Source organism: Centroberyx affinis, unplaced genomic scaffold (genome assembly GCF_046629955.1).
Source record: "Centroberyx affinis isolate AG114_WGS23_722 - 3 ecotype Tasmania unplaced genomic scaffold, CSIRO-AGI_Caff_v1 ptg000409l_1, whole genome shotgun sequence".
NCBI classification, from domain to species: Eukaryota; Metazoa; Chordata; class Actinopteri; order Beryciformes; family Berycidae; genus Centroberyx; species Centroberyx affinis.
The window spans coordinates 101,592-128,272 of NW_027279076.1; the positions used below are offsets into that span (position 1 = coordinate 101,592).

Consider the following 26,681-nt stretch of genomic DNA (forward strand, 5'->3'; position numbering starts at 1 on the left):
TACACTCAACATCTGCACCCTACCAAGTCACACACTATAAAAGTTTGAACCCCATCGGAGAGCACATACTTTGCCGCAGACAGCATATCCACATTGTTTGCTTCTTCTTTCTGGGAAGAAATTCGTCATTTCAACAAAGTCCTGTGACCTCAGATAAGGTCAGTGAGTGACTAAGATGTGGGCAGGTGGTGACTGCGATGAGAGACTGCTTCCTCTAAGAGATGCTGACACCCTGTGGCCGGGGTGGGAGCAGGGAATTGGCTGAATCAAAACAGAAATTCAGCTGAGTGACACAATCACTTCCCTTTATTGATTGATTCATGGAAACATAATAAAATTGGTGCATTTGTGCATTCAGTGCTGATGGGAGAGTTTACGCAGCGTCTAGCTCCTAGTGTCTTCCGTCTCACTATTTCGCTGTAGAGAGAGACAGAGAGAGAGAGAGAGACAGAGATAGTGAGAGAACACGTATGATAAAAGCACTATCACTGTGGAGACTTGTATTTGTTATATTTGATAATAGTGAACGTACAAGGCCATAGTGTGTGTGTCAGCTCAGAAGCTTCTTCAACGAATGCGACTGCTGCTTCTTTCATATACTTCTACCTTTCTCACGCTCCTCCACTATTTCATGGATGATCTCCTCGAGCACAGGAGCAACATGATCCAGCTGCTTGGCCGACAGACGGACAGCAATCTCCACTGTTTTGTCCTGGACACACACACACACACACACACACACACACACACAGGCAGGAGACAAAGGAGTTTGGAAATGCTTTGGACAATGAGCTAAATGAAAACAATGATTAAACGGGAGGTGAAGGGGTGTGTGTGTGTGTGTGTGTGTGTGTGTGTGCGTGTGTGTGTGTGTGTGTGTGTATGTGTGTGTGTGTGTGTATGTGTCCTTACAGGATTTCCACCACTTTCCACTTGAGGAAGCTTCTGGATGATGGCTTCTTCAAACTGACCGTCCTCTGACCGAGGCTCCATGCCCTTCCTACCCTCCCGCTCCTGTAGTGCACGTACGCAAACACACACACACACACACACAATACACCAATGACATACTGTTAAAAGACTGAATAGACTATTACAACTTCCAGCCATTGTTTCACTTGATAGACATATAAAGAGCCATGATCTCTATGTTCATCCCTTATCAATAATTTATCCATGTACAGATTTGGCAGCGAAACCAAGGGACCACCACTGGAGTTTTTAATAACTTTATTCATTTATTAACTTTGTTAGCTTTACAAACCTAACAAAACCTGCAAAGGATGGAACTCATGGCAACTTCTGACAGTTTGAATCTCATATTCATCATCATCATATTCAATATCATCCCATCTTTCCTGTCATTCTCTTCTGTATATGGCTGGGCAATATGGACAAAATGAATATCATGATAATCATAAATACATATTTTGATATTCATATTTAGGAATATCTGTTAACATAGGCAAAATCACCATGCATTGAACAATTGAATACAGTATGATCAAACTCTAATTCTCAAATAATAGTCCCTAATTTGTTTCAGATCTCATTTTGTGAAATTTGAGTTAGTATTAGCTTTGGATCGTTGATTTACACAACAGAATTGTGTATCATTGTGTAACTCGATATCATTATTTCATCACGATATGATTCTGCTGAAAGACTTCTTGCCCAGCCCTACTGCTGCATACTGTGTCATCAGACAAAAACTGCGTACCTTCATCAGCATCATCTCCTTCGGGCTGAAGAAGGTGATGTGCCCCTCTGTCCTCTCAGCCAGCAGGGCCACCAGGCACACCAGCACCACACAACCAGCTGCTGCTCCGCGCACGCTCATTCTGCTCCGTCCTGGACACACACACACACACACACACACACACACACACACAGCATACATTACATACACACAAAAAAATACACAAACATATGCACACATGCCCATACACATGAGCAGGGGTGAGTGGCATTGAGGCCAGGCCACTCACAGAGAGTGGGAAATGTTTTTTCAGCGCCCGAAATAGGTCAACATACAGTATTTGATATGAGATGCAGCGTGTGTGCCAGAAACAATGACTGAGTAGAAGAGAAAGAGTTACAGGGAACCCCATGTTATTATGCAAGGGAGAGAGAGAGAGAGAGAGAGAGAGGGAGAGAGAGAGAACGAGAGTAGTAGTCATAAACAGCAAACTGCCCCAGTGACAGGAGAGATAACAAGCTGGAGAGAACCAGCCATAGTTGCAAAACTAAGACGACTCTGTGCACAAAGGTGAAAGAAGAAAATCAGGACACCGAGGAGGACAGGAGTAACCGAGGGTGAGGGAAAGAGAGAAAGAGAGAGACAGAGAGAGAGAAAGAGAGAGAGACGGAGAGAGAGAGAGAGAGAGAGAGAAGTAGAAAAAGCTGTACTCACGTTCTGTGTCAGCTGCTGGGGGAAGTGTGCTTTGAGATGAGCAGTGCTGCGCCGGTCTGAGCGTCAGCTTGCCCCAGTCAGCCTTTATATCAAGGCTTCTCCTGATCCCTGGCTTTTTACTGTCCTCCCTCACATCTGCTCCTCAACAGGCTCCTTCAAGCCCTCTCCTCCAGACCCATGGAAACACACATATTCCTCTGGAATCCGACGTTTTATTAGGGCAGTAAGCTGTCCACACTGTATTGAGGCCTTTGACAAGATTCCCTGAATGACACGCAGTCCAGTGGTGTCTGGAAATGATCCAGTGGTTTGTGTGTAGTGTATAATGTATACATTCTACACGCTTGGGTTGCTTTTGAGGTGATGCAGTGGATTATTGCTCAAACTGGTTGATGGCCTCACAGAACAATAGTATTTCTCATTTACTCATGCGTATATGACTGGGACTGCTTAGGATAAATTAACCAAATGAATTTCCTTCAAAATTCAACAATATTGAAGTACTTGTTGAGAATCAAAGTTTGAACATCATTATGTGACTTTAGTTTGTATCTACAAATTGAATATTTGATTTGGGTGAAATGAAAGTTAACTGACCCAAATTCTGCTGTGTGTGTGTGTGTGTGTGTGTGTGTGTGTGCGCGTGCACTTGCGCGCTTAAATGATTTAGACCACTTAGTGTGAGAGAGAGAGGGATTTGTGTTCAGTTCCATAACTATTATTTTAAAAGCAGCTGCTAACATCCACAAGACTATCTGTCCAATGAGGTCAGTCATAAATTCTCCTCTCTTAAGTAATATCCTACACAATGTGACATTTATGACCTGATGACCTGCCGGTAATTTCTATTTCTGTACAAACACACCCAGCATGCATCCATTCCTTGGAAACACATGACTCTAAAGAACTTATATGGTGCTCTTCCCAGGTCTGATACTCAATAACCTTTTTCCTGCATGCTGTTGTCATAGTGCACTGCAGCAGTGGACAATTAAATATATTGTAGTCATTGTATTTATATGATTGTATTTCAAGTATATGAGTACATGATGTTAAAAAAAAATCTGTTCTGTAGCACTTAGCCCAAGACTGCCCCCAGCCTAACACACCCACACACACGCATACGAACAATATTTGATTTGCCTTTAAGCCAAACATGTTTCCATCACCCAATTGGGGGGTTTTCATATTGTGTAGTTGGCCATAGTTGGCCAACTACAGGTCCTGTTACTCTTCAGTGATTGGAGCCACAGATCATCTAAATCTATCTTTTTCAATTATTGCAATTAATCAGACTGACACTGATAACCCGGGATTTGGTGGAGGGTAATCCCACATAAACTCAGTTTACCTACCTTTGTTTTTGCAGAACAGTGTTTTCGCACCTTTTCAAGCTCAGGTATAAGGTTTTTAAAGGAAAAATGTAATAATGCTTTTCTGGAAATGAATGAGATGATGATCTCAATGATGATTTTTGTTCCCATTGGTAGATGTTTGCCTAATGATGATCATTGACTGGTGGTATTTGTAGGTCCGCCTTTGGTTATTGATAACTGCTGATTCCATTTTGCTCCGGGATGCCCCCTATACTATGTTCCTGCAATACCGGAGGCTGCAGTTTCAGGACCGCAGTTCTAGGATCGCAGTTCTAGAGTTCTCGAGATGTCCAAGTGACTTTCTGTTCTGTAACCACCAGGTGGCAGAGTGGAGGCTTCCCGAGTGCATCTCGCGATATAAGGTCGTTATCGCGGTATGTGGTCATGTGGCATGCCGTTGAAATTTCCTGAGTTCCTGTCTTTCTACCGTGGTGAAGGAGGAGAGCAGACACGCATTGCGTGTCGCAACAGATTTTCTAATCATGGTAAGAATGCGGCGTGTATCTGGTGCTAATTACAACTATCTTTCAATATAGCACTCATTCGAAAGACTTTTTGACATTTTGCATGCACTGGTGACTCGAAATAGCAATTTCCATGTGTTTATATGATTGTTGACTAAAGGCCTCTTCAGAATGAGGAGTGAAGTTAGCCACCCATGTGACTAACGTTAGCTGGCTTAATCTAAACTGGACATGGGGCCAACATGGGAACAAAACTTGCTCAACTGCTGTTAGTCGTACTAATGCACGACGAGTTAGATTTTGTTGTGTTTGTTTGCGGCTGTCTGTGAGTTAGCTGGCTTTCCGGAGCTAATGTTAGCTGTCCAGCTAGCTCACACAGCAGCAGGCCCAGGCCCCGCTCAAACACGTGGGTACGTTAAGAGGACTGCGTGGTTAGCGCGTATGAGCAGAACTTATTTGTTAACCTTATATGCTGCGGCTAGTACGCAACCGCACTGAAAACTAAAATTAACCTTTACAAAATCGGACAAATTATCTAAATTGTCAGTTACGGAGGTCACGCACCGTTACCACGTGGGAGCTAACACTAGTTGGCATAATACGCTAATTAACTGAACGTTCCTTGCTATAGCAAGACTTCCATACTTTTGAGTTAAGTTCTAGTTTCTTAGTCAATGTATTTCTCTTTCCACAGGTGCTGTTGCACGTGTTATTTGAGCACGCGGCGGGCTACGCGCTGTTCGCCGTCAAAGAGGTGGAGGAGATCGGCATGCTGCTGCCTCAGGTGGGTCATCTAGTCCCCCGTCCCACTGCTGATTGGACACAGTTTAAATTTCTCCCACAGTATCATGCGACAAAATCACATCTTAATGTCTCTGTTGTAGGTGGAGGAGAGTGTTCTGAACATCGGGAAGTTCAACAGCATGGTGAGCCTCGCTGCCTTCTTCCCGTTCAAGTCGGCCCAGGCTGCCCTGGAAAACATCAATGCGATTTCTGAAGGCGAGTAGTTTTCCTACTTACTTGATTTATAGTTTACTCAGATGTAATGATGTTTCTATAATCTGTCAATCCACTGAATGTCTGTGCTGACAGCATAATGTCAATCCTGAACATCTGGGCAAAGCCTTACAGAGCGCATGAAAAGTCGGACCTGCCAACCTGCTTGTGTTAATAGAGATTTTTTTCCCTTTCCTTTTTCTTGTGTTTGCTACAAAGATACTTAAAACACACTGTACATTTTGGATTAATCACCTCTGTATTAATTTCAGTAATCAGTATTCTGATTGTATTTATATGAACTATCAAACCGTCTGCTATCTTGTAAGTTAAATGGATAAATTAAACGTAGTTGAGTAAAGAGGCAAACTAACAGCCATGCAATGAATAGACGATGGGCTTGCATGGGGTTTATTTCAACAAAACACTTTTACAGGTAATGTGTACAGGTTGGCTGGCCTGAATGCACCATCACCAAAGCTGCATTACTATTGATGTCAAGTGCATACAAATATTTTAGATATCCTCTCCCACTTGCAGGTGTGGTCCATGCTGACCTGAAGTTGTTCCTGGAGACAAACCTGCCCCATGCTGGAAAGAAGAAAGCAGTATTGGGGGTTTCTGATGCCAAGATAGGAGCAGCTCTGCAGGAGGAGCTGGGCCTGTCCATCCAGACCAGTGGGGTGGTGGCCGAGATATTTAGAGGTGAGGAGACAGTGTGGCTGCAACTTAATCTTCGACAGGCTGATGGTTTTTTCTTTTTGTAGTCTTGGAGCGTCATGACAAGACTTTTAGAGTCCTTTTAGGGCTTTGAAACACTGTGGCCTGTTGTGATGCGATCTTGTGACCCTGAAACTCCTGATGGTTCATACTGAAAATCTGAACAGCCAGTGATCACAGGTTGTCCCCTGCCTCCACTCCTCAACTCCAACAAACCCTTATCTGTATTTGTCTTGTCAGGTGTGCGTCTGCACTTCCACTCCCTGGTGAAGGGTCTGACGGCCCAGGCTGCCTCCAAGGCCCAGCTCGGTCTGGGCCACAGCTATTCCAGAGCCAAAGTCAAGTTCAATGTCAACAGGGCAGATAACATGATCATCCAGTCCATTGCTCTGTTGGACCAGCTGGACAAGGACATCAACACTTTCTCCATGCGAGTCCGGTAAGGAGCTGTGGTTCAGACCACTAATACTCTTCAGTTGTGTCTTGTGGTTGAGAGAAAGACTATTCACTATTCTTTTGATGGGAATAACATTAAGTTTCAACTAACATTAGGCTAGTTAACCATCCAGACATTTTGAACACCTTTGCCTGAAGAAGTGATCCTAACCCCCAAGCAGCCTCTTGGTGCTTACCTCAGACGGCACCCCTAGAGTGCTGGCTGTATAGAAAAGGGTGGGACAACTTCTACCCCACATTTGTTTGGCCAGCTGTTGTATGGTGCGGCCACACTGTTGACGTAGAGCGGTTTGTCCAGAATTTGTTCAGAATATCAAAGGTCATGGCTTGTGCTTCTGACTTTGGGTGATGCCCCGACTAGGGTCGTCTTTTACTTATAATCTTTGTTTTATGTCTCCAGTGAATGGTATGGCTACCACTTCCCAGAGCTGATCAAGATAGTGTCGGACAACTCGATGTACTGCCGCCTAGCCCAGCTCATCGGCAACAGGAAGGAGTTGTCAGAGGAGAGTCTGGAGAGCCTAGAGGAGGTGGTGATGGACGGCGCCAAGGCCCAGGCCATCCTGGACGCATCCCGCAGCTCTATGGGTCAGCACACAGGACAATGAAAACAAGATTAAGACCACATCATGCCCCTTTTTTGCCCATCCTGGACTAATAATTGTCCTTGGTGTCTAACACAGGGGGGTAAAGTAGCTCTCTCATAAACCTGTAGTGAAGGCACAAATCCTCACTGCGGATCCTGTCGGGAGAGACAACCCACACGTTGCTTCCAAATATACAAGCATAAAATCCATTGACATGGTGATTGGATTAATGGCAGCTGTCCTCAGATTGTAACATTGGTGTTATGTCTTAAATCCCAAAGAATTATCTGAGGAGTGATATCCCTCTGAACTCCCTCTCCTGATTTCTCCCTCCAGGTATGGACATCTCTCCAATCGACCTGATCAACATAGAGAGGTTCTCTAGCCGCGTCGTGTCTCTGGCGGCCTATCGGCTGGAGCTGCAGGAGTACCTGCGCTCCAAGATGAGTCAGGTGGCCCCCAACCTGGCAGCCTTAATCGGAGAAGTGGTGAGTAGAAGTCTCATCTGTACTGTTATCTTGACATTCAACATGGGACCAATGATGTTATACCAAAATCTGTCAATCCACTGAATCGCTGTGGTGAAACCTTCCTCCGGTGCTGATGGTCTGCCCTTTCAAAAGAGCTTTAGCTGAAAACAAACTGTCACTGTTTTGTAGAACCCTCTCTTGCTGTTATGGATGTGGCTGACCATATTATTTTCCTGGCCTGCAGGTGGGAGCTCGTCTGATCTCCCATGCCGGCAGTCTAACCAACCTGGCCAAGTACCCGGCCTCCACAGTGCAGATCCTGGGAGCAGAGAAGGCCCTGTTCAGGTACTGGGGCACCCACTCCCTGCTGGGGAAAGCAGTGGCTGCAGTGATGGCAGGGCTGGGCCGGCGCAGAGAAGGGTGACTGGAGAAAGCTAACTTAAGTCTCCTCTGGAGTGATCCCTCTCGCCCTAACGCACCCCCCACAGTCTGAGCAGCCACACACAGCACTGAGGTAGCGAAACTGAAAAGCAATTTTTTAAGCTGGGAGTGCAAAACGCATCAGTTTCCAAAACTACACATAACTTTGGAATGATAACAGAACCCGTTGGATGACATTATTTGGGCACTTGCCGTAACTGTTCATTATGAATGTCAAAGCAACACTGTTTTCACACAGAGCCCTAAAGACTCGAGGCAACACCCCCAAGTACGGCCTCATCTTCCACTCTACCTTCATCGGCCGTGCCGCTGCCAAGAACAAAGGCCGCATCTCCAGATATCTGGCTAATAAGTGCACCATTGCCTCGCGCATTGACTGTTTCTCTGGTGAGTGGAGATTAGCCCAGAGGCAGGAATGGGAGCGTAATGTTGAATAAAATTAGCATTTCTTAACTTAAATTCTTGTGGCCTAACTTGCAATGATGCTCATATTTTTCGTCAACAGTATTCATCCCTTGGGTTGATGTTGATAAGCTTAATTCCTGAGCAAAGCCATTAGTCTGCTAGGCTACTGTAGTCTCCTGCTGGCACTGTGACTGACTGTTTTTTACTTTTTGACAGAGGTACCCACGAGTGTGTTTGGGGACAAGCTGCGTGACCAGGTTGAGGAGCGCTTGTCTTTCTATGAGACTGGCGAGGTGCCACGCAAGAATGTGGACGTCATGAAGGAGGCCGTGAAAGAGGTGAGCTCAGATGAGTCTTTTGAATTGTTAAGGTCGCAGTGTGCAAAAGAGTGGCACAGTGAGTAGGGACCCGGTTTCAAGTTCCTGTATCTTGCCATTTAATTGGCTAGAGGTTCTTGAAATACTGGTACTTTACCTCCATACTTCAGAATTTCTCAATGCTTGAGCCTGCTGTGAATGATGACACATCTCTGCCTGACTTGATTGTGAGGGCAAAAACTGATTTAATGAGCCTGACGCAGCGTAGCATAATACACTTGTGAGACGGCCAATGGTCACTCCCTGACTGTCATGACAGTAACTGTTTCTCTCACCACATCACAGGCTGGTGATGTTGCAGCCGAGATAAAGCGGAAGCTGGATAAGAAGGAAAAGAAACGCAAGAAGCGTGAAAAGAAGCTGAAAGAGGAAAATGGTGAAACCAATGGCGGAGCAGAGGTATGTGGTAGTTGGATATCTGGAAAAGCATGTTTTGATTTGAGATTTGACCCGGCTGTGGTCCTGTCTCAGTGTACGACATGCCAGAACAACCCGACTCCGAACCATTGGCTGGTCCTAACCAATGGGCTTGATCACTGAAGCGAGTCACACATTACAACCACTTGATAAACGGGGGGTGTTTTATCTGTTGCTGCGACTACAGTTTTCCTAACCATATTGTCTCCTGCTCCTTGGACCAGGTGGAGAATGGAGAAGCAGACACCAGTGTGACAAAGAAGAAAAAGAAGAAGAAGCAGGCAGATGAGGAGATGGAGGTAGAGGAGACCCCTGCTGCAGAGGACACCGACACCCCAGCTAAGAAGAAAAAGAAACGAAAGGCTGAGGCCACAGAAGCAGAGCCAGCTGAAGAGACCCCAGAAACACCCGTGTCTGAGAAGAAGAAGAAAAAGAAGAAAAAAGACAATGCTGAATAGACAATGATGAAAGACTGAGTCCTGAGCTCCTGTACAGTTTTTTTTGTTTTATTTTTTACTATTCTCATTTTACTCACTGGACTTAAAAACAGGCAGATGTATATGTAAGCAGCGTTTTGTTGTATACGCCATTTTAGAAACCTGAAAGCAGGTTAGACTGAAATGTTCAGAACTGTGCCTTGAAGTTCATTTAATTTTGCCTGTATTTCTGTAAATAAACTGCATTTAAGCCACATTGCCCTTTCTGAACAGTTGTCTTTATCAGTGTAAACTTCTTTTGTCAATAAAAAATCTTATGCAATACAATACCCAGTGTCATTTTGTTTCTTTTGGAGGGTTAAGGGTCACTTGTAACTGGTACACACTGGTATGTGTATGGTATGTGCAAATGATTTACTGAAAACTGGTTACAAATGGTAGCTGTTGTGTTTGATCACTTCTTGTGCATACAGATTAAGCCTTTGGCATCAGAAATTCATTTCCCATAGAAACTTTACACTTTTTATAGCACTTTGAAATTTGACTTATTGTAATCCCCTAGAGTACTTCAACCTGCACGACTTGTGTACTCATTAAGCCATATTACCTTGTTTAATGTATTGTAGCCCAAGCTGAATAAATCATGATGCTTCAAAAATGGCAACTTGGCTTGTAAAATATAGCTCATATGCTATATTTTACAAGCTAACAATGTTAGTGGACTAGCCTGCATTTGGTGACAGCCTATTCATAGTATTCATGATGTAACATGCATTTCCTACCTGTGGCGCTGTACAATACACACAGCTCATTGGCTGTATTTGTCATTTGATAGTAATCGCCTGTAAATTAACTACAATCACCTGTTCTCCTACCAAGATGGCTGTGTGGTGATTGAATACTATGAATAGGCTATGGCAAAACAAGTTGCACTCATCTATCCATTGGTCTGAATGTGAATCAATTGCAGATATGAAACCAATAAACACACTTAGGTGAACTGTGGTGTGAAAGATAATACCAGACCCCTACAAACTGTTCAGAACTTTTAATTTGTTGGACAACAAGGATTAAACCAATGTTAAAATGACATCAAATCCAAGGCCTGGCTGGTTGTACCAACCAACTAGTAAGATGGGAGACACAGATGGAGGGAAACGGGGCAAAAAGAAAGTCAAGCTATCAACTCAAGTCACCCTCAATATAAGGATTCACAGATGGGGGAGACTAAAGTTACAAAAACTTTTTTCTTCTAAAATAAAAAAGGCCTTTGCCGTGAAAATGATGTGTAGCATTTATGTACATCATTCTCAGGGTTCATGTATGCATACAAAAAAATCCACGTCACATGATGCTTGTTTGTGTTCAAGTATATTCACCATCAACTTCATTAATTCTCCATGATTTAGCATTCTCATCTTTCCACATTTTTTTGAAATAAAATGTCCTTCAAAATAAAAAACAAATGCAGAAAACCACATTTCATGTCCTACCAATACATATATACTGTATAAATACATACATAAATATATTTTACATACAACAGCCATAAATTTGAAAAGGGGATATATAGAGCAAAGGGGAAAGGGGTGGTAGTGTGTGTGTTTTTAGCTTGGTGCTGTAAAATGCTTTGTCCCTCTATGATCTGATCAGTCAGATGGGCAGGTGTGGTGCTGTGTGTTGGCGTCTGTCCATGCACACGCACGTTAATGACGACCTAGCCATCTCAGTTGGCCCAGTAGGGAGAGCTGCCATAGCTGGACTTGTTGACCTGGCTCTTCTGCTGCATGCTGCTGGACTGGCCGCGCTGGCTAGGACCACCCTGAACATGGAAAGACAAAACAGGATGCATATCTTTGAATAGAAACTTATGGTACCAAAGGAAACTTCCCTCTCTTTACTTGGCCAAGTTTTGCTGAACATGTATGCTCTTTTTCAGTACCATCCCATTTCACACTCATACAATTATATACATTCAAATCTGCTGCCCAGTGAAAATAGTCATTTGGAGCCAAGTGCTTTCTTCAAGGACACCTTGTCAGGAGCTGCTGAGAAAAGGAACCCTCAGATACTCTTGCACTTATACATCATCAATCTGTGATGTTCAGTGCATTCCAATGCGTTGTTATTTTGTGAATAAGTGTTGTAATTTACTTTTTTGGTATACCTACTAGCCCTTAACCAGCCTCATCTACTTCTAGTTCAGTTAGTGATTTCCTAGATTTCCCAGAATCACTTTCAACAACCCCCAGAGGCACTGAAACTGGACACAGACGTGAACGTGTTGCTTTCAATCAAGGGTGGGTGTATGAGCATATAAATAGCTAGCTAGTCAACTAGTTTGTGAACATTTGAGCGTATCTATATCTTAAATCAAAACAAAACATGTTTCATGCACTGCATTGGGCAGTTATCCATGGAAATAAGAAAAACACAACACCTAGGCCCTTAAATGCAAGGTACATGCCCAATATCTCTTTCATAGCTGTGTTAAAGTGTTTTAGGGCGGATGTCCTATTTTCTTCTAAGTCTAAAGTATAATTCAATTGTCTCAGCATACATACCACACAAGTGAAAACCACACTGACTGCTGGATCTGTGGGTGCATGTTTCACTGAAGGCGTTATTAAAAAGGTATGTTACCTGTCCATCCTGAGCTAGATGGTGGTGCAGCAGCTGTGAGTGTGGTTGCTGGTGAGGCAGGATGTGGAGGAAGGGGGGCGGTGCATAACCCCCAGGGGCTCCTCCAGGGTTGAGAGGCCCTGGACCCCCCAGCGCTGATGGCAGGCTGAAGGGAGGGGGGGTCCCTGCATGGAAACCCTGCTTATCAAAGGACTGTGCAGGAAGAGGAACAAGAACAAAGTGGGCTCAATTATTCATCTGAATTCATTTTAACACAGTAAGTATTCAACAGAACAATAGTAGAATCATAGAACAGAAACATGAAGGTAATGGAGAGCTGAGGTTCACCTGGGTCTTATTGTAAACACTTCCACTGATGTCTGGCACACCCGAGTTACTGGATGTCACTGAGACGCCTGACAGCAGGACAGCAAAAACATTTATGTGTCATAATTTCACATGACTTTACAAAAACCAGACTAGAATATTAGAAAGACTGAGTGATATTTCTGTTTCTCCATACCTTTCCCAGGCCCAGTAGCAGCAGATTTGGCCTGTGCCTGTGAGGAGTTGTTGTAGCCTTTACTGTAGTCCACTCCTGCTGGCCCCGCTGTCAGCTCCTCATACCCTGAACAGGAAAAAAACAACTTCAGAATTCATACAATTCACATACTTTTCTGTGCAAATCTAGAAAAGATGTACTTAACTCAACATTGTTAGAGTGTTTGTGTGATTTACTTCACCTGGAATCAAATGGAATTTTCAAACTATAAATATAATGTTTCATGTAGGCTAAATTGCTTTGTGCTAACCTGCGTGTGTAGACTTGTCACTAACCTGAGCTGAACGTGTGCTGGCCATAACCACTGGGCTGCTGCTGGGTCTGCTGCTGGAAGGGGCTAGCTGAGGGGTTGCCGAGGCCGAGGCCCATGCTGTGCTGCTTGGCCGAGGCTGGTCCCGGGCCCCCAGGGGGGACAAACATGGTGGGGCCGTACTGGAAGGCAGCGGCACTGGGCACCGCACCAGGCACCCCGGGGTAGTAGGGCAGGCCTGTGTAGCTGTAGCCCGGAGGCAGAAAGGCCTGCTGACTGCTGTGGTGCTGCGGCTGGCCCTGGGGCTGGGGCTGGGCCTGCGGGGGCTGAGGCTGGGCCTGGGTCTGGCCTTGGCTCTGGGGCGGCTGTGGAGCCGACAGGCTGGTGGGGGGTGCCGGGGAGGTGGAGTCATTCCTGCCAAACTTTGTGACTTCACCTGAGAAACAAGGAAGATGTCAAGTGAGGTCACAGTGACAGAACAGTTACAGGATTGGAAAGGAGGCCTGCCAAGGGTGAAGTTGCTTTACCTGAGTAGGGGTTGTTGGCTAGGCCCCCGTCTCTGCCAGAGAGAGTAGCTGTGGGGCCAGGGAATGTGATTCCATAATAATCCTGCAAAGAGGGCTAAGGGACAGGAGAAGATCAGGAGAGGATCCAACCAAGAGTGAATGCTAATTATTTTTCAGAGGAACCATCAGCAATTACTCACAACCTCGAACTGAGTAAAAGACTATCACAGGGTCAACAGAATCATATGCCATTAAAAGAACTATAATGTCGTATTACAGTGCAGAATATTAGTGTGAGCATCAGTGAAGAGCTCTAATTGGAGTGTGGTGATGAGGTGGAGGCTCACCATTGGCAGTCTGGACTGGAGCATGTGGAGGTCCTCGTAGCCATAGATCTGCTGTGGAACAAGACACATTAACACATGGTGTAAAATACACACAGGTACACCGTTACTGAATGCTCTGGATCTATAAATCACCACAGTCACTTGTCAGAAGTATCCCCTTCAACTGTTCATATTCCTGTTCTTTGTGGGGTGAACTGCTGGGATCAAGTGTGAATATGGCAACCATGTGCAAATTACTGGCAAAACAGCCGTAGTTCAAGAACATTCTATTCTTGAACTACATCTGTTTTGCCAGTTTATTCCATGACAGCTGGACAGACAGGACTGAAAAGATGTGATTGGTAGGTGGCAGGTGTGTTCATTGGGAAAAAAAACAAACTGTATGCAGCACACCAAAATGATTATCAATCCTCTGTAATGGCTACTTACTGGGTATGCTGGCAGCAACCCCCCTGGGCCCATGATATACTGGTTGGGCAGTAGAGGAGGCACTCCCTGGGACAGGTTAGGAGGAGCTTTACCTGTCAACACAAGGACACAACAATCATCATGTTGCTTTACTTTCACTTAAAGTAACAGCTCCACTCTGTGGCCATTTGACATTCCTCCTAGTAAGCATTACTAATGATTCAAGTAGTGAAGCAAAATGGTACGAGTGAAAGCAACCCATCACACTCTAATGCTTACTGTTAACTCCCATGTTTCCTGTCATTCCCAGTAGCTGACTTTGAGAATGTAGTGTGTATGTGTGTGTACCAGTGGAGGATGAGAGCAGCGGTGTGGTCCTGGGTGCTGAGAGGTTGGAGGTGGCAGTAGCTCCATTGGAGCCAAGTCCCAGCGCTGTGCTGGTGCCGGCAGCAGCAGAGTGTAGTCCACTTGTGCCAGCAATACCGCTGACTGCGCTGCTCATATTGCTGCCCATGTTGGGCATGTTGGCCAGATGGCTGATGCTGCTGCTACTGTTGCTGTTGATGTGCGTCGAGTGGAGCGTTGGGGCCGGGGCCTGCGATGAGGTGTACGAGCCAGAGGAGGGAGCCAGAGAGCTCACGCTGCTGCTGTCCACACTGGTGTACTGAGAGAGGAGGAGTAGAAAAGGGGGTCATTTGAAACGTGTCGTCTCTCCAGATTTTCAGATTTCATTTAACAATGCATGCATTGTCTGTGTATTGGCATTAATACAGATCTGATTCTGATTCTTTGGCTGTGGCTACTGTTTGATTTCATCTGATATCTAGTGACCTACATGGCCATGTGAACATGTAATACTATCATTGCTATGTATTAGATTTGTGTTTCAGTGTGTGCATACACATTCAGCAGTTTGTTTGCATATCATTACAAAGGAACTGGTGTTTCAGCCATTATGCTGGTGGCAGTACTTACAGTGAGAGAGCTGGAGCCCAGAGCTGAGACTGAGGAATGACTGCTGGCATGGCTGCAGAGGGGAGCAGAGAGTGAAGGCAGGGAGGGGGGAAGAGAGTAATGCGAAAAAGATCAGTTTCTCCTCAACATCTCACGACGTGTACTGCTATGGCAATCGCAACTTCAGTAATTTCTTGGAGTTAAGGTGGGACAACCCATTGCGCATTCTAGTATTTTTCCCAATGGAAGAGACTAGTTCTTAAACATTTATTTATAGAATATCATAATGTATTCGGAAAAAATGTATATATTCATGCAAAACATGCAAGAGCTGCAGCAACAGGCGGCCATTAGCTCTGCCCCATCTTGACTATTCAAGTTGAACGCACATGCTTTGCATTCATATATTTCTACTTAATATGTTCTCATGTTGTAGTTTGCTCTACTCCTATTTCTATTCTATTTTCTTTGCTGTGTGCTATGTGCTGCTGCAACAACCAATCCACAGCTGGATCAACTTATTTTATTACATATGTATTGCACAAAATACATTCTATGCATCTTTTGCCACTTTTCAATGCTGTTGTCCATCTTGTTGTGTGTGTGTTTGTGTGTCACCTGTTGAGCGTGTTGAGCTGGCTGGCTGAGGGCAGGTCCTGTGCCAGGTTGGAGAGCGTGGTGGAGCTGTGTGCGGGCAGGGAGGAGGGCAAGTGGGACGAGGGAGCTGGGGCACCGTTGGTGCTGATGCTCAGAGACGGTGAGTCCGGCTTCGGTGTGGAGGACGCTGATGAAGCTGGGAAGAGTAGGCAATATTTTTTTTTTTTTTTTTTTTTTAAATCAGTCACATTCTTCTTGCCATGAAAGATGATCACAGTTCTAGCATTTGACCACAGTGTATGCAAAATGATATAATCCCCATGCGTCTCCATGTCTACTTTATTTTTGAGTGATCCAAAATATGAGAGATTAACCCAACAGAGGTGACTGCTGGTAGACCTTTCTAATACAAAGCATGCATTGATTATAATAAATCTGTATTAGATAACTTACTGTCCAGAGCAGCAGAGGTCCTCACACCATTCAGACCATTCTGGTGACAAGAACAAACAGCGTCAGTGTCTCCGTATACTGATAATAGATCACTTCTACCATATATCTGTAACATTTGGAATACGCAAGATATGCAGAAGACATTTTGTTTATTTCAGTGTATGTTTGAAAGAGGAATAATTTATGGGACGAGTAAATGCGTCACATAAGAAGAGAAAATCCAGCTCTAGACTGAGTCTATTGAGGATATCACCCATTAGAAACTTGGTTTCTAGTTATCATGTGACACCTACTCTGAAAAAATGACTGCTGACATGAAAGCATAACTTACAATTGAATATTAGCTTTATTGAGCCCTTTACTTAGAAAAAAGGCCTTTTTAAAAATATTGTGCAATGAACAGGTAAAATTTTCTCCCAAAATGTTTCCATGACATTTTGTGACATTGTAAACACAAACTCTGCTTTAGGGTGAATTCTCATCTCAGTAAACTATAGCTACAGCTAAGTTTAATAGCCCTCTAGATAGATATGAACATTTGTGTGGACTTTTTCTACTCACCATGACTGGTCCCGAGGCGTCTTTGCTCTGGGAAAAGGCCAGTCGTGAGTGGGGAGGCATGGTCCCGTCATAACTTCCCCCGACTGTGGAGAAGGGGGAGGAGGAGGAGGGGACAGAGGAGGAGCTGGTGGAGGTGGTGGAAGAGGAGGAAGGAGGATTGGCAGAGCTGACAGTGCCCAGTGAGGAGGGGGTAAGGCTGGGCAGCGCCACCGAGGGAGAGGGGTAGACCGGCTCCGATGAGGAGAGCGCCAGAGAAAGGGGGACGGACAGAGGGCTGCCCAGTGACTCACTGTGAGACAACAGGAGGAAGAGAAAAAGATAAAACACAAAGTTAGGAAGGAGACATCACTTGCAAATACCCCAGATGAGGAATAAAGGGAAAAAATAAAACTTTAGTGACACAAGTTTCATTCAAGAAAGATACATCCACTATTTGAAAAAAAAAATATATATGTTGGAACATATTGTGGAAGAACAGGAACTTGAAAGCGTTCACATTTAACTCGTTGGACACAACCACATCCAAAATCATTTGGATTTATGAATTTAAAATAAACCATAAACAACTGGCAGCAGATATTGCTCACTTTTTGTAAGTAGGGTTGATTGTAATCCCATTACTGCTGACAGTGTATTATGTTTACTGCTTGTATTGACACGCTTCTGCAATATGTGACACCAAGTGGGAGATATTGGAGCCTGCAAAAAAAATCTACTTGAGATTACCACCCAGAGGTTGACGTGAAAGTTTTTCCCCAGTTGGCAGTTTGTATTTATGGCAAATCTGATATAATGTGAACAAGGCATCAGGGTACTTGAACATTCTACTTTCTAACTACCTCACGCTAGTTAAATGGGCAGTATATTCAAGTTTCAGGCCATGGATAATTGGAAGATCTGATATAGGCAGGTTTCACTGTAGTGAGAGTGTTATTGTGTTGAAAAGGACATGTTTTGAGTGCTTTTGGCGGTTTGAGTTTTGTTTGGCCCCGTTGGATTTTATTAGAGAGCAGCACTCCCTGCAATCTGAGAAGTACATAGCTCTACATTGAAGTAATTGGCAAAATTTTGATCAGATTCGATTGGCATGATGGCAAAATGCAGGAAAATAAGGCCCAGGTTGAAAATAACCGGAATTACTTTTACACATTAATTGCCTGAATGACAGTGTATTGACAGTACCTGAGCGGTTTGGAGTACAGGCTGGTCTGGCTCTGTGCTCCTGGTCCCGGTGCAGGTGGTGCTGGGGCGGGTGCCGGTGTGGACTCCCTGGATGGCCCGCTAACACAGTTGTCCACAACGCCAAAGTCAGGCAATGCTGACTCTGAGCCAAAGTCTAGTGCTCCAAACTGGAGGTTTAGACCAGGGACGTCAGCAGAGCCTGGCATCTCCACTGCCGTGGAGGGGATCTGTCAGGAAGGTGGTGCATTGACAGAGTTCAACACCATGATTATATGTTCATTTAATTAATGTTATTGTGTCATGTAGCAAGAAAGAATTTGAGGTATTTGGGTTGAGTAGGTTACAAGATTGTTTCAAGTGCCAATCTGAGATGTTTTGGTAAAATATGTGTGTATTTTTACCTTAAAAAGTAGTATCTCAGACCTAAACCAACTGAAGAATGATGATTTTTGTAAACCCTGAAGTTTTAGATCAAAAACCCTGATGCTAAAACCCTGAGTAGCCAAATACGCAATAAAAATCATTTATCAGAGTGTCATTGTAATCTTCTGTCCATCAGCATCCAACCCTACCTTAGATGTGGGAGGTATCCTTCGTTTCTGGCCCTTGAGCTGTGCCCGTTGCTGCTGTGGTGTGTTGCTGCCCTGAGGGTCCAGCCCTGCACTGGGGGCAGGAGGCTTGGCACTGCCAGCAGCCATCAGCGGGCCTCCCTGGGCCGGCGTGCTGGCCTGGAGGGCAGGCGAGGCTGAAGTAGGGGGTACTTGTTGCTGTTGTTGTGTTGGGGGGCTGGGTTGGCGTGCCAGAGGCAAGGAGGGGCCAGCATGCCTCTGGACCAACTGGCTCAGCACCAGAGAAGGCTCCGGCTGCAGGCCAAACTCACCTGGACCAACAGACACACAAAAACACAAAGTCCAACACAATCCAAGGGATTAACATAGTCATATATACACCTATATAAGCACAGGGAAAACATGTGCTGGCCAGAGACACAATTGATTATTCGTCATGCTTGCATGCATGCCTGCACACTGACACTCGCCATTGGCCATTCCCACTCAAATACTCACGGCTGAACTGCGAGGAGAGCGAGGAGGCGCTGGATTCCGAAGTCTTCATGTCCCAGCTGGAGGAGGAGGGTGGAGGTACAGGGGCTCCCAGGCCTGGCAGTCGGCTAATGGAGGTGTTGCCCCCCTGGGTGCTGGCAGGAGGGGCGGCCTGGGATGAGGGCAGCGGGCCCAGGCCGGGGCCCTTCAGCTGTTCAAGGATCTGAGCTCCAGCGCTGGGCTGACTCCTCTTGGACTGGCCCAGGTCCCCGAAACCTGCTCCCAGCACTGACGACTGGCAAAGACAGAAGGAGAGATTATAACATACAATCTCTGTGGTTGTGTATGTGCGTATTTATGTGAGAAACGAAGGAATGTGTACATGAGAAACAAAAAAGGATACATAGTATTGACAAATGAATGAAGAGTGTGCAAAGAGTATAATTAACCAGGGAGTGTGGAGTATCTCAAGTGACTGTGTGTTTACCAGGGCAGCGTGTGCGTAGCTTGTGCTGCCGGTGCCGTTGCGGCTGGGGGGCGGCTGCTGTTGCTGCTGCGGCTGGTGGTGGTGGGAGTTGGTGAAGACCAGACTCTGAGAGGAGGAGGAGGGTGCCTCTCTTCCTCCACCCACAGGCTTCTGCAGCAGAGAGGCCAGGTCCAGACTGGTGGGGAAATGGTTGTTAAAATCCATTCAATTCAAAAATGTTTCTTTGCAGGACACAATGAATACAAAACTTGGCAATGCAATATAATGTATCGCAAATAAGTACAATATTAACAAAAGGGTCAACAGTAATAGAGATACTTCACATTTGTGCAGATGCCACCAAAAAGTAAAAGCAAGTTTTTTCCACTGATAGGGCTTTTGAATAAAGGGGTAACTGAAACTACAGTGTTTCCCTGTAGAACATATTTTGCCATTGTGCTCCCATGCCCTCGCTTGCTAGCAGCATAACAGCATGGTTGTCCATATGGAGCACATGATAATCTCAAATTATCTATGGCATAATTTCTTGGAAAAGAAATGAGTGTGTAAATAATCATTTACAAGGCTTTACATACTGTATATGCAATTGTGAATGTTATGCAAGCTGATGATTGTAAATCTGTCGTGAAACACTACAAAATAAGTGCTGCTTCTGAACTGCTTCTGAAAAAACTGCAATACTAATATAAAACTGTGGGTGGTTTGTGAGATTGAGCTACACTTCACCAAGAGAGATTATGGCTGATGTATTACACTGTAAATGAACCAGTTACTTACCTTTGCCCAGGAGTGATGTGGTTCTCAGCAGCAGGCGCACACGAGGAGGTGAACACTTTGGTCTCTGAGAGCTGAGGAGTCATAAGAGGCAGAAATTGTTTTAGTATACACTATTGCAGAGCATTTTCCCTTCATTGTGGTCGATTAACTGCTCCTGTAATGGACCAACCCCCTGGTTCAACTCACACTGACATCCTCACTCCAGTCCTCAGCTGCCCAGTCTTCCAAGGTATTCCTCCAGGCAACTAGGGCACAACCAGGAAAGGGTCATGGTTAAAATACATGTGAGACAAGTAGGAGAGAAAACAAGCAACAGTGGCCGGAGCCTCTCATGTTCTTTTGCAACATATGCCTTATAGACCCTTATAGGGTCTACACGGTACTATCCATCTTTCCATGTTCACAAAAACGCCTCTATAAGCTGAAAGCATTGTCAGTGCTGCTCAGTGGAGCTAACCTGTCCCATCTGTGCTGTTGTTGGCTCCTGTTTCCCAGACCTCTGTTTGTGTGGTCCCCGCCCCAGTCTCTGTAGTATAGTCCGCTGGGTTGAAGGTCCTGGGGAGGAGCAGAGGAATAGATCAAGTCAGAGATTGATTGGGGAGAGCAATATTGACAGAATTATATAGAAATTTAGCTAGAGGGCAGCGTGTGGTTGACAGTGGGTGACCGAAGATGAAATTAATCCTGTTCCCAAACAAACAAAATGTTCTGAGTTTCAAACGCTGGATAAATGAGCACCTATGGTGGTCCAAGGTTTTGCACAGCGGCTGTATGAACAGCACAAAAAAAACAAATGCTGTGCACGTGTGTGTGTGTGTGGAGTGTTTGTATTCAGCGTTGCTGTAGAGGCTTAAGTGGGGTAACTTTATCGTTTGGGTGGTATTTGCAGGGGATCAGTGCTTGCAGACTCACAATATTTTAGAAGCAAACATAAGGCCGTAGGAACCCATTCTAAAAGACAGATGCAAGACAAACACATTACTTTGATATGAAGTGAAAACCCCTGTGTGCATGTGTGGTTTATCGCCATACCCCATTCCCTGGGCCGAGAACCTGCTCCCTGCTGGTGCTCTGCCTCTGCCTCGACCTCCAGATCCTGCATAAACATACACACCAAAGTCAACAACTGTTGGGTCTACTGACAGAGTATACAGAGTATCAACTGACAATCCGCTCACCTCGGCCACCTCTGCCCCTCCGACCTCGTTCTGAACCTCTGTCCACTGGTGTCACCTCCACACCATTCTCCTCTGGACGTGCTGTATGTGTACACACACATACATATGCACAAACAAGAGGAGAAACTACATGAATAATAGGACAATGTAATCAAACATGACACTGAAAGCTAGAAAAGAGACAGGGGAATAAAAAAAAAATGCAGTGGCCATGTCTAGACTCCGTACCCTGTCGGCTGCGACTGGCCCCCTTGCCCCTGCGGTTGGCGGCCCCGCGGCCCTTGCTACCCTCCCTCTCTCCTTTCTTCTCCCTGTTCTCCTTGTTCTCCTTGCTCTCTGATGGTCCCTCCTTCACCAGGGGCTTCTTCTTCCCTACCGTCTCCCATGAGGTCTAGACACAGCAGGAGCAATGGCACAGTGGAAAAAAAAGACAAGATGCAGGATGAGTGACAGAAGTACAAACTCTATAGTTCATGTGTGTCTCATTAATATTAACACAAATACAAAAATATTTATCATCTAGCAATATTGTTTTATAAAGACAATATAGTAGTAATTTGTTTCATTGTTCCTACAAAGTCAAAATTAGAATATGCCCAGTAAAATAGGGACTCAATAGAATTTCTACAGCAGTGCATATTCATTTTGGCAAAGGATTATGTATTGAATATTATATTCAAAACAACACGCGGATAATAACTATACAGTCACTTCAGTTAGTGTGTTATTCTACAGTGGGACACTCTTATCCCACACCTAGTGTCTTAACGACCCTGCAGCATAACAATAACATAATCATTAGGCAACTATTCCTTTGGTTCATGACAGTGAAGATCACAGTAGAGGCAGATTTACTACCAGGATTACATACCATTACAGTAGTGACTTTCATATACAGGGGAAAACCAGCCGCTTGCTATTTTTGGACTTCCACGAAACCAAAACAACAACATGGGCAACTGACAGGCTAGCTGGCTGGCTGGCTCCCCTGCCCCCCACCCCCTCGCCATCTGTGCTGGCTGGCCTTCCTCAGAAATGCCGGGATACTCACTAGGACTCACAACACTCAGGCAGAACAACACCCAAGTGTTTGCCAGACATTTGGTAGGCTATTTGACATTGCTCTCTGGGCAGAAGAGGAAAACGGGTACAATAGTATGCCTTTATGCTAGCCCAAAAGAACCCTGATGTTATAGAGAGCTAACTGAATGGTGGGCACTGGGGCAAGGGTGAGTGGAGAGATAGATTCATTATCAGGCTTTCATTTATGTCGTTTTCAATCCTCTATTGTGGGAACCACAAATTTCAAAGATGTACAAAAGGAAAAAAAATGAAAATGTGCTCATTGAACTAGTTCTAAACTCAATATGAATAGACAGTCTCCCACCAACCCAACCACAAATCTATCTACGGTACTAATGACAGGAGAGAGGTGAGCTGGAGCATGTGCAGCAAATTATTCTCTACCACGTCTCTTCCCACTCAAGCTCAACTCTTCACAACCTCAGCCAAACAAACCCACCTGTTGGGATAGCGGAGACAGCCAATAGTTAGAGGAGTGATGAGCCACAAAAACCCTGGAAACAGCATGCAGCAGTGTTTCATCTGCTTATATCTTCAGGCCCTGTTTTATTCCAAATGTCTGATAGCAAATTTGTCATTCCGCTTGATTTGTAGCCATGAAAGTGAGGGATGAATGAACTGTACTTCCTAAGGTCCTACAGTGTTAGAATTGCTGTAGCACATGCGCCCGATCTAGAAACCTGTACAACTTGAGATTCAAAGTGGGAATGGGTGTTTTTAGTTATTTTCACAGATCATGCTCCCAAATGATCCAATTTCAAGTGCACACTAAAAAAACAAAAGTCATCATAGACCACTGCTGCATATCCCCCCTCCAACCAGCTGTCAAAAAACATCCCTTCAGAAAATCTAAAAGCACAATCAGATAGTAGAAAGTGAAGTTGAAGACTCGAGAAAGTAAGGTGGGTCTAGAGGAGTGGCCCACCGTGTCCGAGGTGCTCTCCAGAAGGAAGTTAATGGCTCTGTTGACATCCTCGTTGCAGTCGTGGAGTGCTACCATGCACTCATCCTGGTTCTTCCCCGTCACCTCCATCAGCTGGGGGAAGCAACACACAAACATTTAAAAAAAAATGTGTGCCAGACAACAAAGGTGCATCAATTTGCTATAAGACCTCTGAAGCATCTTGACAAATGTGCAAGGCAAACTCAGCAGTTTGCACCACAGCACACAGTCATAAAGCCTCACCCATAGCATCACATATCAACACAAGTGCATTTTTCACTTGTCGAATCATGTGTCAACATGCAGGAGTCCGTACTTCCATGGAAGAACATAAGAGCCTACACTCTGACTCAGCCTAGTTCCCAGACAATGAACCTTGTATCCTGGGGCCAACACCACCAGGGCAGAGCCCAGGGTTCCTCACCTGGTTGACTTTGTCCTCAAAGTCAGCATCATTCTTGTCGTAGATCATCTGGGCGAGCCGGATCTGCTCTGCAGTAGCCTGCAACAAAGAGACACAAAGACACAAGGGAAAGGTTTGGGTATAAAGGAGGCAAAGAGGAAGAGCAAAGTGAGAAGGTGTTTGTATAATAGATGGTTGGAGAATGTTAGCTATGTTTTCATTGCCTGAGATCATTGACAAACAAGAACTAGCTGCTAGGCAAGTAGCTGCATCCTACCGCTATCAAAAATGTGTGTTCATGTACTGTATGCTTGCAATAAAAAATAAATAAATAATGTTGTTCTACAATATTGACCAAGCAGGCTGTGTGTGTGGGCTGTGGGTTTATCTCACACCTATCTCAAAATTTCTGTGGTTGAGAAGTGTGTGTGTGTGTGTGTGTGTGTGTGTTTGCATAATCTTCTCATCTTTATGCGATTGTGGTTGCTCACCTGTATCTGTTTCTGTGGTTGCGAGGTGTGTGTGGCAGCGGGCAGCATTTTTTCCCGAGGGCCCCGGGCCTTGTCGCCGCCCAGCGAGCTCATCATATACAGTATATACAAAACTCTGTATGTACAAAATAGAAAAATCTGCAAGGGAAACAAGAAACAGGGGGGAAGAGTGAAACAGACTGGAAATTGTCAAATGATAAATTTCCAACTTTCAGATATGTCCCAAAGACAAATTCAATTCAAGCAGTCTGGTATAGCAGAGCTTCAGTACTTTCCCTCGTCTGAGTGGCGCAGGCTATACAGCGTCTAATAAATACCAGACATGTCTCTCGTACAGTGAGGCCAAATTGCACAATCATGAATACGACCCTTATGGAGGCTGAAATATGTGCACACACACACACACACACTAGGCCTGGTGATGTAACTGCTATGATGAAAATCTAGGCCAAGGAGGGGAGAGCAGCCCAGTGTCCTCTTACACCCTGTAGGCCTCCCAAACAGCATGCCACAGTGTGTGTGAAGCAGAACCAACACTACACCATCTTACACCCTGACCCTACTCAACTCTTGTTGCTAGAGAGTGTAAAGCAATTTAAAGTTACATGTAGACAGCCTTGTTGAAAACATGCCAATGTTTAAACCTAAACTAATTCAATAAAGTGTATAACTATTCTCTACGTATATCTGACTAGTCCTGCACATTCCAATGTACAAGACTAGTCAGCTCCAAACCAATCAATAAAAATATGTTCCAGATGTTGCAAAATGGGTGTTAGGCCAGTCCACCAGTCACTCACATTTTCAGTATCAAATGTTAACACTTTAAAAACTGCCACAACCACACTCATACACTCTACTTTATATGGCACAAGTGTGGTGAGATAACACACACATTACACAATGCCATTATACTACAATTGGAATTTGCAAACTTTGCTCATGGTGACCACTACTCGAATAAACTATTGTTAATATGTATTGATATACCCACTGACCCATTTGTTTTATGTCGGAGAACAATAGCAATGCAGCTGAGTGGCTGAATGACGTTTGCCAATACACTGTTGCCATTGGCTGCTGGACTGAACAAAGCTAATGCAAAAGAACAGACGGGCTTCTAGTTTTAATGAAACAGCTAACGTTATTGTAGCTAAGATATCGTTTTTATATTTAAGAAACCCACGGCAGCAGTTGTAATCTGTGTTTGGCATGCGGATCAAATATACCACTGGAATTTGCATCGACCCTCTTGGCCACAAAACAATAACAAAACAACCATTCAGCAAAACTCTTCTTAGCACTGACTAAAAGAGTTGTAATCCATCTCTCCATTTATCCAGCATATTACACTCAGCTAACAGAGATGACAAGTAACACCAAACGTCAGTCTCGTGTGTCTACATTAACAGCTATCTGGTTATTAAGTGACTCTTAGCAGTAAATATGATAACAGCAACGCCAGTGGAGCATTGTTTTGAACCTGCTACCGTTAGTGTTATTTATTTTGCAAGTCTTCCTATGTGACTATTCAATAACAGTTACCTATCCAGCTTGCAAAAAAGTAAACCCGATTCTCTTGGTGTCGTTTTCAACAACACTGACCGAGTTGGTGCTGGTGGTACTAGGGACCCCTTTGTCCTCGCTAGCGTTAGCTGAGATTAGCTAGCTAGCTTGCTACATATAGCTGACACAATGCCGTCGATATTTAACGATACGGGATAGGGATGAAGCTAGCTAACGAAGCTAACTAAATCTGGTCGAAGTCGATAGCCACCAGTCACTTAGCTGGCTGGCTAGAGTCTTACACATATTAATAGATAAGTTCAGGTTAATATGACAGTTTTCTCAATGACAGTGAAACAGCCTTGTGTTCGGACATCAAAACACGCTAGCTAGCTAACAACAAAGCTGTATCAATTCTAACGAAAATGGCCTCACAGTGCACAATCCCATCCCGACATTGCTTGCCGGGGAACAAGACAACACAAAATAGCGAAAGAAATACCTCATAACCTCGTCTAAGCAAAGCAGCGAGGCCAGCGCCCTTACATTTCAATGAAACCACGCGTAAGAGTATGATTTAAACATGTTCAAATACAGAAGCGGAGCTTGATAAACATAAGGAAATTTGTGTTTTTTATTACCTGCTAACACGCTTCACTCGGCCAGCAGCAGACAAGGTAGTCACGTGACGTGCGCCGCCGCGGTTGATGCTCCGCTCTCCTCTCCGGGGTCACTCCACAATCACAGCAACGGACTTTGAAAGACTCGT

General features: G+C 44.7%; 3 protein-coding genes and 2 non-coding genes across 6 annotated transcripts; 3 read left to right on the forward strand and 2 right to left on the reverse strand.

Annotated features, from left to right (window-relative positions):
• Window positions 1-284: 284 nt before the first annotated feature.
• On the reverse strand, window positions 285-2,452 carry mlnl (motilin-like). Its single transcript, XM_071516528.1, has 5 exons — window positions 2,414-2,452; window positions 1,721-1,851; window positions 913-1,014; window positions 607-712; window positions 285-417 (listed from the first exon to the last, which is right to left on the reverse strand). The coding sequence occupies exons 2-5, from the start codon at window positions 1,838-1,840 to the stop codon at window positions 410-412; spliced, it is 336 nt and encodes a 111-aa protein (XP_071372629.1). The 5' UTR covers window positions 1,841-1,851; window positions 2,414-2,452; the 3' UTR covers window positions 285-409.
• A 1,769-nt stretch (window positions 2,453-4,221) lies between these two features.
• Window positions 4,222-9,886, forward strand: nop56 (NOP56 ribonucleoprotein homolog). Its single transcript, XM_071516556.1, has 12 exons — window positions 4,222-4,274; window positions 4,948-5,037; window positions 5,138-5,252; window positions 5,790-5,954; window positions 6,210-6,408; window positions 6,826-7,013; window positions 7,349-7,500; window positions 7,727-7,827; window positions 8,162-8,310; window positions 8,545-8,666; window positions 8,991-9,104; window positions 9,347-9,886. The coding sequence occupies exons 1-12, from the start codon at window positions 4,272-4,274 to the stop codon at window positions 9,578-9,580; spliced, it is 1,632 nt and encodes a 543-aa protein (XP_071372657.1). The 5' UTR covers window positions 4,222-4,271; the 3' UTR covers window positions 9,581-9,886.
• On the forward strand, window positions 7,066-7,185 carry LOC139641927 (small nucleolar RNA SNORA26). Its single transcript, XR_011694992.1, has one exon. It is a non-coding gene; the product is annotated as a small nucleolar RNA SNORA26 (small nucleolar RNA).
• On the forward strand, window positions 8,839-8,906 carry LOC139641926 (small nucleolar RNA SNORD57). Its single transcript, XR_011694991.1, has one exon. It is a non-coding gene; the product is annotated as a small nucleolar RNA SNORD57 (small nucleolar RNA).
• Window positions 9,887-10,600: 714 nt separating the features above from the next.
• ubap2a (ubiquitin associated protein 2a) lies at window positions 10,601-26,572 on the reverse strand. 2 transcript variants are annotated; one of them, XM_071516548.1, is made up of 27 exons: window positions 26,554-26,572; window positions 24,407-24,544; window positions 23,937-24,014; window positions 23,495-23,605; window positions 21,715-21,877; window positions 21,487-21,567; window positions 21,341-21,404; window positions 20,766-20,863; window positions 20,495-20,553; window positions 20,309-20,379; window positions 19,532-19,706; window positions 19,069-19,339; window positions 18,574-18,881; window positions 18,002-18,228; window positions 16,820-17,108; window positions 16,259-16,298; window positions 15,827-16,001; window positions 15,230-15,281; window positions 14,603-14,918; window positions 14,276-14,367; window positions 13,847-13,897; window positions 13,521-13,602; window positions 13,019-13,429; window positions 12,705-12,809; window positions 12,530-12,597; window positions 12,203-12,394; window positions 10,601-11,381 (listed from the first exon to the last, which is right to left on the reverse strand). In XM_071516548.1, the coding sequence occupies exons 2-27, from the start codon at window positions 24,500-24,502 to the stop codon at window positions 11,286-11,288; spliced, it is 3,771 nt and encodes a 1,256-aa protein (XP_071372649.1). In that variant the 5' UTR covers window positions 24,503-24,544; window positions 26,554-26,572; the 3' UTR covers window positions 10,601-11,285. The 2 variants fall into 2 exon arrangements, with proteins under 2 accessions (XP_071372649.1, XP_071372648.1); XM_071516547.1 differs by having other exon boundaries at window positions 13,521-13,614.
• Window positions 26,573-26,681: the final 109 nt, after the last annotated feature.